At 41.2% G+C, this 13,488-nt stretch overlaps 1 protein-coding gene across 6 annotated transcripts in view; it reads left to right on the forward strand.

The window, feature by feature from the left end:
- The window catches only part of Kif1b (kinesin family member 1B), a 135,589-nt gene that overhangs the window by 10,694 nt on the left and 111,407 nt on the right, over positions 1-13,488 (forward strand). For all 6 annotated transcript variants that reach the window (XM_050153342.1, XM_050153343.1, XM_050153338.1 and 3 more), the window contains exon 2: positions 5,741-5,920. In XM_050153342.1, coding sequence (XP_050009299.1) covers positions 5,815-5,920 — 106 coding nt within the window. In that variant the 5' untranslated portion in view covers positions 5,741-5,814. The remainder of the gene's footprint in view (positions 1-5,740; positions 5,921-13,488) is intronic.

The raw sequence follows: 13,488 nt of genomic DNA on the forward strand, positions 1-13,488 counted from the left end.
AGGCTGGAGCTTGGGGCAGAAACCAGGAGGAGGAACTGAGGAGAGACCACCAGTGAGAGGCAGGTGACTGCTTGCTCTCCAGGGCTTGCTCAGTTTGCTTTCTTACACAACCCAGGACCTCCTCCCCAGGGGTCAACTGGGCCCTTTCCATACTAGTCATCTACCAGGAGGATGCAGGCTTGCTTACAGCTGATCTTATGGGGGCGTTTTCTCAACTGAGGACCCCCTCTTCTCAGTGACTCTAGTTTGGTCAAGTTGACAAAACACTAGCCAACACATCTGGTATTATTCATAATAAACAAGTGCTCATTCCTGTTTCTTTGCAGAAGAATCCATTTGTTTTCTCCTTACTCCTAATAATCCATGTTCCTTCTGAGAACAAATGGGAATCTGACAAGATTAAAGATAAACAGGCAAAATTTGAGAAATATTCAAATGGTAAATTTCAGTGTTTTATTGTTCCTTTAGTGAATGCTTCTGGAAGTTTTGCTCCATTCTACTTTCCTACTGCTTCCAACTATGCCATAAGGAAAGAAAACTAGTCAGTAAGACAGTCTAGAACTGGGGTACTTAAGTAACTTAGAGTACAGATTGTGACCTGTCATGTGTGTATATGTGTTAGTGTGTATATATATGTGCAGTCAGAGAACAGCTTTAGGAGTGGTTTGATGTGGGATTTCCCTCTGTATGCTATGATTACCATTAATGAATAAAGAAACTGCATTGGACCTATAGCAGGGCAGAATTTAAGTAGGCGGGGAAAACTAAATTGAATGCTGGGAGAAAGAAGGGTGGAGTCAGGGAGAAGCTATGGAGCCACAACCAGAGACAGATGCTGGGAACTTTACTTGGTAAACCACTGCCACATGGCAATACACATATTAATGGAAATGGGTTAAATTAAGATGTAAGAGTTAGCCAATAAGAAGCTAGAGCTAATGGGCCAAACAGTGCTTTAAATAATATGGTTCCTGTGTGATTATTTTGGTGCCAAGTGGCTAGGAGCCAGCAAATGGCCTTTCTTCATATACTGCAGTGGTTTCTCGGGAGTCACCCATTGTCTTTGAGACAAGGTATTGCATTTTCTGAAGTTTATGATTAGGTTGGTTGGCTGGCCAGTGAGCCACACAGATCCTTCTGTCCCTGCCTGCCTGCCTCTGGGACAGGTGTTTGTTTGGTTTTTGAGAAAAGGTCTCACTGTTTAGTCTTCCCTGGCTTGGAACTCACTATGTAGACTAGATCATACAGATTTGTCTGTCCCTGCCTCTGACTTCTGAGTATTCCTGAGTACTGGGATTTAAGGCATGGGCCGTCACACCTGGGAAGTTGTAGTTCCCTGATGGACATCTGTTACAGAAGACTATAGTTGTAGGTAGTTTACACAGTAACTCTTTGTAGTTCACTTAACTGTAATTTCAATTACTGTATACAATTTTAACTCATTTGTGAAGATATGCTCAGTTTTACCACAGAGTTAAATGAAAAAGTATTATATTTTATATATTTTTGCATGTTTCTGTTGTGGGAAAGTTTTTTTTTCCTCATTGTATTTTATTGGATTAGATGGATAGAGGAAGCAAACTTGTATTTCGGTGAGAGCTATTTTGACTTGGTTGTGTGAGGTTGAATGAAATCTGGCAGAATATTTAGGGAGGGGAATTAAGCCTGCTGCAGAATGACTGAGGATGTTAAGGATGTTTTTGTTTTAGTTCATAGTTGTAAGTCATGTCAAAAGTTGAGCTAGAACGTTCAGTGTTTTCTGTTTTATTTCTAAGGCAGAAGCTTTGAGTACTTTACCGGGCCTGGGTAGAACACACAAAAAAGAAACACTTAAAAACATCTAAGTAGTCACATAACTATAAACATTTTAGCATTTATTTTTCTATTCCTGGTTATCTGGAAAAATGTTTTTACAGGTTTTCTTGCCTGAAATCATTTCAATTAGTTGATCAATGATGTCTCTTTTACAGTCTCCTCCTAGTTTTTCTGTTTGAAGAAGTTGGGTGACTTGTGGAGTATTTCTTCCCGTATTCTGGATTCAGATAATGTCTTTGATGTGTTATCCAGATTCTCTTACTTTTTGTGTCTTGCAAAATGGTGAATTTCTAAGGCTTGATTCTATTTGTTTTTCTTCTTAGGGGGTTGGGGTCAGAATACTTTCTAGGCAGTAGGTAGTAGGTCAGTAGGTGGTAGGTAGGTGTGCGGTCTATTTCCTTTTATAGGACACCAGGAAACATGTCCCGCTTCTAGTAATGACAGAACGAATTACCACTCTTTTATGTAATGTGTTTTAGCAACCACTGTTGACTGTGGCAGAAAGCCTTTATGTTGCCTAAGTTGGAAAAGAGAAGCATTCTAGTTTCTTCTGTGTTTATTAGCTTGATTTGTTGTTGTTGAGAACACACAATTGAAAGTCATGAAAATATATCCTTTTAAAAAAAATTAAACTGGGTGGTAGTGGCGCACGCCTTTAGTCACAGCACTCCGGAGCCAGAGGCAGGTGAATCTCTCTTGAGTTTGAGGTCAGTCTGGTCTACAGAGCAAGCTCCAGGACAGCCAAGGCTACATAGAGACACTTTGCCTTAAAAAACCAATAATGATAGTAAATAATAATAATAATAATAATAATAATAATAATAATAATAATAATAAATTTACCCTTATATACTATTTGGTTATCTTGGAATATTTTATACAAGATATGCTGTTTGAATTTAAGACTGTACATTTGATGGGCGTGTGTGTGTGTATGTGTGTGACAGGTCTTTATCCTCCTACGTAGCTGAGAATCACTTTGAACTCTTTGATCCTCTTGCCTTCAGTTTCCCAAGTGCTGGGATTACAGAAACATGCTGCCAGTGCCTGACTGGTTTTTGTTTTGTTTTTCCTTTTCCCTCATTACTCTCTCTTTAAAGTGGGAATTTTTTTTAAAAATATTTATTTATTTATTTATTATGTATACACTATTCTGTCTGTGTGTATGTCTGCAGGCCAGAAGAGGGCACCAGACCTCATTCCAGATGGTTGTGAGCCACCATGTGGTTGCTGGGAATTGAACTCAGGACCTTTGGAAGAGCAGGCAATGCTCTTAACCACTGAGCCATCTCTCCAGCCCCTAAAGTGGGAATTTTTAAAAATTGATATCTATGTCCTTTGACATGTCCTAGTCATTTTTGACAGATGTTTGCTTTGGGCCTAACTACAATGTCTTAAGATCATGTTGAATTTCTTTGCTGAGATGGTATGAGCCTCTCCCCCAGCCCAAGTTCAAAGTGATTTCCAAAGGGGCTGGGATGTTCCCTTTGAGGAGCTATTGCAGATCAGCCTGAGAACGTGCAGTCATGTAAAGTGACAGTAGTGTTCTCACTGTAAGTGCTTAGGAAATACTGCTGCTTTCTGGAATGTGTGGGTCTGTTGTAAGGGAGGTCTAGTGAGGAATTGTAAAAGCACGCGAGTGTGGGTGAGTGAAGGAGTCGGGCTAGAACAGGGATGTGTCCTTTGGCTTTGGTCGTAGCCTCTTGGGAAGGAAGAGTGGCGTAGAAAGTCATAGTGTAGGAAGCTGAGTTGGGGGCTGGACTCGTTGTGCATAAGCTTGGGGGCGTGAGTTTTGATCCTGAGAACTCCTGCACAAGCTGACATGGCCTCGTAAGCCTGTCGTTCTAGTGCTGCAGGGGAAGGAGAAGGCGATTGTGGGGCTCGCTGGTTGCCAGCCCAGCCCCCGCGAGGGAGGTTCAAGTTGTGTAGATACTGTGTCGGGGAGCACACATGAGAGCAGTTGTGTAGATATGTGTCAGGGACACGTGAGAGCAGTTGTGTAGATACTGTGTCGGGATACGCAGGAGCAGTTGTGTAGATACTGTGTCAGAGGACACGGGAGCAGTTGTGTATTTACTGTGTCGGGATAAGGGAGCAGTTGTGTAGATGCTGTGTCAGGGGACACGGGAGAGCAGTTGTGTGGATGCTGTGTCAGAGTTCCATTCTCAGGCTCCAAATGGTGGATGGAGGGGACCATTTCCCACAAATTGTCCTCTGGCGCACAAAATAAATCAAATGTAATAAAAAGTTAAAAACAAAAATTCAGTACTTGATGCCTCCCTTAAGACTGTTGAATACTGGCCAGTGGCCATCTTAGGTTTATTGCTTCTCAGATCTGTTTTGTACAGCCCTACTAAAGGACTATTGGACAAAAACAAAGCTCAGAGAACAGTTCATTTGTTGTGAGAGGCCTAGGCCTGGATCAGAGTGCAGGTTATGAGAATGAGAGGTAGGGAGACTGAGGCAGAGGAGGATGGAGAATTCCAGTCCAGCCTTGGCTACATGTGAGGGAGGCCTTGCTTCCAAAAGGGAAAAAAGGTGGGAATTGATAGACTGCTAGTTGGGGAGATGATTGAGTTTTGGGCATCATAATAGCTAAAATGATAGTTACTTGTCAAAGTTCTGTGGGGCCGAAATGTTGATGTGGTTTCTTTCTCATCTGTTCTCCCTTCCCTTCTCCTTTCTTATTCCCTCCCCCATATGTCTGTCTGTCTGTCTATCCATCCATTTGGTGATTGAACTCAGATCACTGAGTTACATCCCCAGCCCTTTTAAAAAAGAGCAGGAGAAAAAATATTCATAAGGGAAGAGCATCCCAATTGATTATCCAATCCCAAATTTCAGCCCTGAAAACTTACTCATAGAAGTAACATTATACAGAGCAGGTGTATTTATATATTTAAGAATCTGCGCACACGCGCGCGCACACACACACACACACACACACACATACACACTTGAAATAACAGACAAAAGCTCTGAATTCGACAGGGGGGTGGGAGTGTGGGAGAAATTGGAGGGAGAAAAGAGGAGTAAAAATGATATAATCTCAAATATTTTTAAAAAACATTTAGCTTATATACCTTGGCATGTAATTTCTCAGTGGTTCAAAATTGATAATAATTTCAAAAAAGTAAAAAGATGTGATTCAATTCTGATATGGGAACTGTTTTTTTTTTTAAGAAAATATTGGTCAGATTTTAAAGTTCTGTAGAGTTTTATGATAAAACTCATAAATACTTTGTCTTTTTAGCTTTTTGATTGTTTCTTCTTGAAGATGTTTTTGTAATGAATAAAAATACCTTATTAGTTGTTTCTTTTGGAAATTACTTATGGCTTACTCTTTATTCATTTTCTTCCCTATGGGCTTTCACTGGTTTTAGTCTGTGGAGAGAGAAACTTCCTCTGACATGTTTGTGTTTTTCCTCTGGTCTTTGCAGTAGTGGAGTAGAGTGAGTTGATTCAGCTCACAAGTCATTGGCAAGTCTCCTGCTTGTTGTGCAGGGCCTTTGAGGGTCAAAGAGAGTCTGTCGTAGGTAAAGGAGCACACTAGGACATTCTCTCTTTTTTGTTTTAAGTGTTACAGAACCAAGTGTTTCAGATTGTCAAGTAGAGAAAAATCCGTCAACTTCCCTTAAAGTAATAAATGGTGTTTTTACTGGGGCAGTGGTGGCACACACCTTCGATCCCAGCATTTGGGAGGCAGAGGCAGGTGGATCTCTGAGTTCAAGACATTTTAGGGTTTGAGAAAAATGGTAAGATAAGAAAAGGAACTTTCCTCTTTCCTGTTTGGTAAGTTACTGTTGGGAATGTGAGATCTGTAGCCGGGAAAGGACAGACTTTAGAAATAGAACTGACCGCGCTCACGAGTCAGTCTTTACGTCCCTTAATTCTAATCACAGTGTACACTGTTTCTCTTTTAAAGGAGCCTTGAACAGAACTTCAAAAGAAGATTTGATTTTTATCTCTGGACTGCATATATATTATAAGGCCACCAGAATGTCGGGAGCCTCAGTGAAGGTAGCTGTTCGAGTGAGGCCCTTCAATTCTCGAGAGACCAGCAAGGAGTCCAAGTGCATCATTCAGATGCAGGGCAACTCGACCAGTGAGTACAAGCTGTTTTCCACCTATGCTTCCCTTCCCTTCCTTCCTCCCTCTCAGGGTGCTCAGAATAAGTCCTAACACTTTGACCTTTGCTGTTCAGAATGACCCGTTGGATGGCTTCCACTTAGGGCCATTTGCTGCAGAACGGGATGTTAGTTCTACTCTTTGTCTTTGAGAGAGCCTGAATAGCTTAAGTAATTTCACTAGTGTCGATGGTATATGACAGTAAAGGTGTAAGCAGTGATTTTTACTAGATTCTGAAGTAAAATATAACTTTAAAGCCCCAAGATTATTTTTATTTCTTTTATTAAATACAATTTGAGCTTGCTAAGATGTTTTTTGACTACAATGTTTGGTTTGTATGTTGGTTATGATTGTAATGTACAGTAAACTGCCAGGCATGGTGGCACACACCTATAAATCTTGGGGCATTGAGGCCGGAAGAAGTTTGAGGCCAGACTGAGCTACAGAGTGAGTTCCAAGGTTGCCGGTTATTTAGTGACCGTATCTTGAGAAATGCAGTGTGGTCAACACATACTCCAACAGTCGTTTCCTCCTATCTTGGTTCTCTATTAAACTGCTTAGAGAAAAGTGACTTAAGCTGTTTCCATTGCATACATATTACTAAATTATTTTATTTGGGTCTATAGGCAAAATATAATTTTAGATAGAAGTAGACACCATCGTTTAGTGTCTACTTTGTAAATAGAGCAGAGTTATTGATTTTTTTTCAGACTGATTGCTGCTACACCGTCACAGTGGAATTCTTTTACAATAGAAATAATGTGACATACTAAAATAGCTGTGTGTTGCTAGTGATCCATCCACATTGATTATTTTCTTCATTGCTGCAACAAAGTACCTGCCAGAAGGACATAGCTGCAGGGGGCTGGAGGCTGCTGGCTGCCTTGTGTCCACAATCAGGAATTAGAGGGAGGGAGGCAGAGAGACAGAGACTGCTACTCAGCTCACTTTCTCCTTTTTTAAAAAAAACAAGACAAAACAGCCAGTGTTGATCATCTGGCCAAGTACCAAAAGTTCTTGCTTCTGAAAACTTCTTAAGTGTTGGTTCCCACACAGAGCAATCAAGTCATGTGCCATGAGCCCCCTTTTAAATTCTTTTCCTTAAAAAAAAAAAAAGTGTTTTTTTAAAAGATTGGGTCTTATATATGGGACGTTGATCTCAAACTTACTTGGATTTCTGATCCTCCTGCCTCTACCTCATTAATACCTACAGGCCCTGTGCCTCCATACCTGACTTTATACCATGCTGAGAGTTGAACCCAGGACTTTCTGCCTATGAGAAAGGAACTCAACCAACTGAGCTATAATCTCAAATCTCAAAAAAAAAAATCATGATACTAAATAAAAGTGATCAAAGTGATACTTGTCATAAACTAAAGTTTCTTAGAAGAGCAAATGCAGCCAGGTGTAGTGGCATATACCTGTAATCTCAGTACTCAGGAGATTAAGGCAGAAGGATGGTGAGTTTGAGGATAGCTTTGGTTATGGAGTAAGACCCTGTCTTAAAAATAAAAATTCGAGCTCGGATGTTAGCTCAGTGAGTAAAGTGCTTCCTGTGCAGGCCCCGGACCTGAGTTTGGGTCTAGAGTCCTCCTTTAGGAAAGCTGAGTATGATTGAGCGGTGGTGGCACAGCCTTTAATCCCCTCACTCAAGAGGCAGAGGCAGATGGATATCTGAATTTGAGGCCAGCGTGGTCTACAGAGTAAATTCTAGGACAGCCATGGCTATGCAGAGAAACCCTGTCTTGTAACAAACAGTCAAACAAAAAGGCTGAGTGTGAAATCACGTTGCTAGGGAGGTAAAAACAGCCATTTTCCTGGGGTTATTGGCTAAGTCAATAATGAGACAGCTGTAGGGTGCACTTGAAATAAACAGATTAAGACTATTTGTTTAAAAAGTTATATTTTGTGTGTATGACTGAGTGTTTTGCCTGCATGTGCACCATGTACATACCTGATGCTTGAGGAGACCAGAAGAGGGTTTTTGATCTCCTGAAACTAGAGTTACAGATGGTTGTGAGCTATCACATGAGTGCTGGGACCTGATCCAGAGTCCTCTGTTAGAACAAGTAGTTTTTTGTTTGTTTTTGTTTTTCAAGACAGGATTTCCACGTAGTTTTAGAGCGTGTCCTGGAACTAGCTCTTGTAGAGCAGGCTGACCTTGAACTCCCAGATTGTCCTGCCTTTGCCTCCCTTGAGATTAAGGGCACGCCCACTACCACCTGGCAGAACAAGTGTTCTTACTAAAAGATTAGTCTTAGATTGAGAGGGTACATGTTTTTTTTTTTTTTTTCTTCCTCCCCAGACAGGGTTTCTCTGTATAACAGACATGGCTATCCTGGAAACTTCATTGTAGACTAGGCTGGTCTCGAATTCACAGAGATCCACCTGCCTCTGCCTCTTGAGAATGTCGAGATTAAGTGTGTGTACCACACCGTTCAGCCTGTACATGAATTATTGAAAAAAATGGATACAGGATTGTAGCTCATTTCAGATGGAGTACAGTGGAGTGCCTGCCCTTCTGTAATAATTTTTATCAAAAAGCAGAAAAGCATAAAGAATACTTTGGGGACTATGCAAAATCAGAAAGGTTATTGACAGCCTTTTTATTTAAGTGCCCTGTGGTTTCAGGAAGTACTTTCTGGCACAGCAAATATTACCGCCTTACATACGCTGGAGTCCTGAACACAAACGGCTTTGCTCAGTAATATCCTTTCCTCCCTCACATTTCTTCCACTTGAGACGCATTTCTTTCTTTTTTTAAATATTTTATTTATTTATTTATTTATTTATTTATTAATTTATTATGTATACAATATTCTGTCTGTGTGTATGTCTGCAGGCCAGACGAGGGCACCAGACCTCATTCCAGATGGTTGTGAGCCACCATGTGGTTACCGGGAATTGAACTCAGGACCTTTGGAAGAGCAGGCAATGCTCTTAACCACTGAGCCATCTCTCCAGCCCCTGAGATTCATTTCTTTTGTCTAATTACTTAGTAAAAAGGAAAATGGTTCAAAAGTAATGATTTAACTTTTGAAATATATGCTTGAGTTACGTGTGGAAGTTTGGAGACTGTGAGCATACACTAATTCCCTCAGAGAAAGAGGAGCTGGGTAGAGCTGCTTTTCTCACAGGCGTGAGACTGAACCGTAAGATTTTGCTTTGTGTTTCATAGAATTCTGTGCCTTGCCCTTGGGTAAATCCATTTGTTTATCAGTCTTTCTTGCCTGGTATCTTAGAATTTTTATTCTTTATGCTTAGGTTCAGTGGGATAGACATGTTTTTTTGTTTTGATTCCTAGCGGTGCATTTTAAGGCTTTCCTAGCCACACACACGCATTCTGAACCAAGTGATGCAAGTGAACCAAGGAGGACGTCCTACATCTGCTTCCTGAGAACATGGCTGTCGGGAGGGCTTGGCCATTATGGAAGTTTGGGAAAGACTGATGTAGAAAAGAATGCTTTTATTTTATTGTTTTGCTCTTTTGAGGCAGGTGTCACTCTGTAGCCTCGACTTTTCTCATACCCATGGTTAGTGAGCGTCAGTCTTCTGGGTGCAGGGATTGTAATTGTGAGCCACTACACACTGGTAGAAGGGAGTGCTCTCAAGTTTGTACAATGTTTCTATCATGAATTAATCTAAATCAGTCATGCAGAAAGAGAAGTTAGGTGCATTATGCCATCCACAGCAGAAGTTAGGGCATGTCTTCCAAGGCACAGCCTTGCCTCATAGCCTGCTCCTTCTGAAATCTCTCTGCCGTATTTTTGCTCCTTTTCCAAAGAGAGGAATCTTTACTTCTAAAGCCACATGTCTACTTGATTAAGTGTTTCTCAGAAGTAAGACAATGTCTAGGTCCTCTCCAGGCCCTATCCTGCACTGTCTTTGGCCTTCTCTTTTCTCAGTAATGTCAAGGTTGGGAAGGACTATGGTCTTCAAGGCCACCTTTCCTTGGCACAGGCTTGTGTATTTGGGTACTGACTTTGTGTGGACCTTTCCCACTCTGGCCTTCAGCCCCTTCTTCCAGGTTGTTTGTTTGTTTATATACTTATTTGTCTATTTATCTGTTTGGGCTGTGTGTATGTGTGTGTGTGTGTGTGTGTGTGTGTGTGTGTGTGTGTGTGTATGTGTATGTGTATGTGTAGCAAATATGTGTGACTATGTGGGTATGGATGGAGGTCAGAGGACAACCTTGAAGATTCTTTACTTCTTTCACTTTTCTGTGAGTTCTGGATCTTGAACTGAGGGAGCAAGTTTGCATGGCAGAGCACTTGCTCACCGAGCCACCTTGCTGGCTCTGTCCTGCTATATCCGTTGCTTTCTCATAGAGATGGGCATTAGATTGTGCTCTCATTTATAGACAAGGTGTCAGGAGCACTTTTCTCTCTCTTTTCTTTTCTTTTTTTTTTTGGATTTTTCGAGACAGAGATTCTCCGCAGCTTTTGGCTCCTGTCCTGGACCTAGCTCTTGTAGACTAGGCTGGCCTCGAACTCACAGAGATCTGCCTGCCTCTGCCTCCCAAGTGCTGGGATTAAAGGCGTGCGCCACCACCGCCCGGCTTCTTTTCTTATTTATTTATTTATTTTTTTAAGACACTGTCTGTTGTAACCCAGACTGGCCTTTAACTCACTTTATAGTAGAGGATGGTTTTCAGTTTCAGCTTCTTTCTGATGCTCCTGTTCCACTTTCTGAATGTTGAAATTAGAGGCAGTCACCAGTCTTCTAGTCTACAGGGTACTGGGGGCTAGACAGCAGGCCTTGTGTATGCTGAGCGACATCCTGACCACGGGTACGCTTCTTTTTGTTTTCTATTTTGCTTAAAAAGTATTACTGTATTTGATTACTTGAGCATATCATGTTGAGACATATTTGTATGTGATAGAAAATAATATTGGTTTTGGTAAATTAGAAGGAGTTCTTCTGTATTCTACTTCTATTTATTTCCTTGCTTTGAAGGGTTAGTTGGGTTCATGAAAACAAATTAGTAGAATATTAGTGTTTTTGGTGTGTGTGGTCTATCTTGTGTTTATTTAGAAGTTCCTGCTGTGGAGCTCTATTTATAGCACAGCATTGAGGAAGAGATGATGTATCTCTTGGCTGTTTCTACAAACAAAAGAGGATTCTTTTGATTTAACAATCATTTGCAGCAGAATTACTGTCAATGTTGTAATTGTTTTCTTTATATTAGGAAAAATCTGGGTAGTGTTAGAATAGTTATTCTGAAGACATTTTGGTATTTATCCATAAACATATTATTTATTTGTGTGTGTGTGGAGGTCAAAGGACAACTTAGGGAGGTGATTCCTTCTTTGTACCTTGTGGGCTCCAAGGATTAAGCTTGGGTCAGGCTTCACGGCACTTTTACTGAGCATGTAGCCAGCCTTACTCATCCATTTCTTAGCAGATCAGAATTAGAGTGCTTAGTTTACTCTCTCAGGGTTCCTTAATCTGGCCATGATGATCATCTTTACTGCTGTATTGCAGGCCTGGCCTTTGGACAGAGTGTCAGAGTACAGGTTTTTACCTTGTGCAGTGGTCTCATGAATTTGGAGGAATTCTGAGATTGTGTTTCATATCCATTGCACCTTCCTTAATGAAGTGTTCAGGAAATAGAATTTGTTACCTTTCTCTTTGGTCACTATAGACAGACAGATAGCTCCCCACCCCCCGACATAGGGTTTTTCTGTATAGCCCTGGCTATTCTGGAACTCTTTCTGTAGACCAGGCTAGCCTCAAACTCACAGAGATCTACCTGCCTCTGCCTCCCAAGTGCTGGGATTAAAGGCGTGCACCGTCAATGCCTGACTGTAGATAATACCTTTAAGAATAAAAATAGAACTCTCTTGTGTGCTCCATTTTCCGTGAGAATAACATAGTTTGCACAGTGATCGTCCCTCATGTTGTGAAACCACTGTAGTTCAGGTAAAGTGGTGTGTCACTTAATAGTCTGTTGACTGCCTTCCCCATTCCTTGGCACATGATTCATCCAGGCTTGATGGCGTAGACCTATAATGCCAACCTATAATGTCAACCCTTGGGAAAGGTTGAGGCAAGAGATCTGGATTTTCAGGTCAGGTTGGGCTACTTAATGAGTGTGAGGCCAGTCATAGCTTCATAATGAGAACCTGTTATAAAACAAAGCAGTGTGACTCCAGAGCTAGTGGGATAGCTCAGGTAGACCCGGTGCTTAGTCCCCATGAAGCCATACTCAGTCCCCCACCTACACCTCATGATTTCAGGAGTTTGATTGACAGTGGTGTTTTGTGCCTATGATCTGTGCTTCACTTATGTCATCTTTTGTCTTCAGACACTCGAGCCTTGGTCTTTCTTTATTAAATGGAGATGTTATGCTTGTTGTAGTTCACTGATACAGCCACCACTTACCATGTGATAGGCACGGGCTTCAGTTTCCAGAATCCGTAAATAGGGGAAACAAAGGTGTTGCTAATGTCTTTCCAACCTTCTCTTCTGGGGCTCTTTGCAGGGATCAAATAGAATGATGTATACTTGTAGGATGAAATTTGAAAAATTAATTTTTGTGGTTAATCTTAGTGCCAAAGTTATTTTCAGTCAGAGTTTAAGTTTAATTTTTAATTAATTATTTTTTAATGTCATGTGCATTGATGTTTTACCTGCATTTATGTCTGTGTGAGGGTGTTAGATCCCCTAGAACTGAAGTTACAGACAGTTGTGAGCGGGGAATTGAACACAAGTCCTCTGGAAGAGTATCCAGTGCTCTTAACTGCCGAGCCAGCTTTTCAGCCCAAGTTTAATGTTTTGTTTTATTTTATGTTTTTGCATTCATTTTATTTTGTTTTGTATTTTATTGTGTGTATGTGTGTGCATGCCATGGCACATGTACGGAGGTCAGAGGACAGCTTGTGAGAGTCATTTCTCTTCCTGCTTTGTGGATTCCGGGGATTGAATTTGTCCGGCTCAGCAGCAAGTATCTTTACTGATTGAGACATCTTGCTGGTCAACAATATAAGTTTAAAGTCAGAAATAATAGTGCATAAGTTGGATAGGGCTTTTTCTGTTGTGTACTTAGAACTGTTTATTCAGACTTATTCTATCCTGTGTGTGTGTGGGGGGGTGGTATGTGTGTGCTTTGCGGTAGCGCCTATGTGGAGAACAACCATGGGGTGCTAGTTTTGTTCCTCCTGCCATCCACGAGTTCTGGAGATCCAGCTCAACTCATCAGGCTTGTGCAGGAAGTACCCATACCTGCTGAGCTATCTTGCTAGCCCAAGAACTGCATTAAAAATATTAAATTACATTTATTTATTTGTTTGTTTATTCATTTACTTAGTTTGTGTGTTTAGTGTGTGTTTGTATGTGGGAACAGTGTTTGTGCCATGGAGCACATGTGGAGATCAGAGTCTCTCCTTCCGTGGGGATTCTGGGGACTAAATGTGGGCCATCAGATTTGGTGGCAAGTGCCAAGGCCTCTCATTGGCCAAGAACCGATTTTATTGTGTATAGGCTTCTTCAGCTACTTGAATTATTTCCATAGCAAAACAACTCAGCAGGAGACAGCTGGGGGCG

This window comes from Alexandromys fortis, unplaced genomic scaffold (genome assembly GCF_014885135.2).
Source record: "Alexandromys fortis isolate MF-2015 unplaced genomic scaffold, M_Fortis_MF-2015_v1.1 scaffold_88, whole genome shotgun sequence".
Taxonomy (NCBI): Eukaryota; Metazoa; Chordata; class Mammalia; order Rodentia; family Cricetidae; genus Alexandromys; species Alexandromys fortis.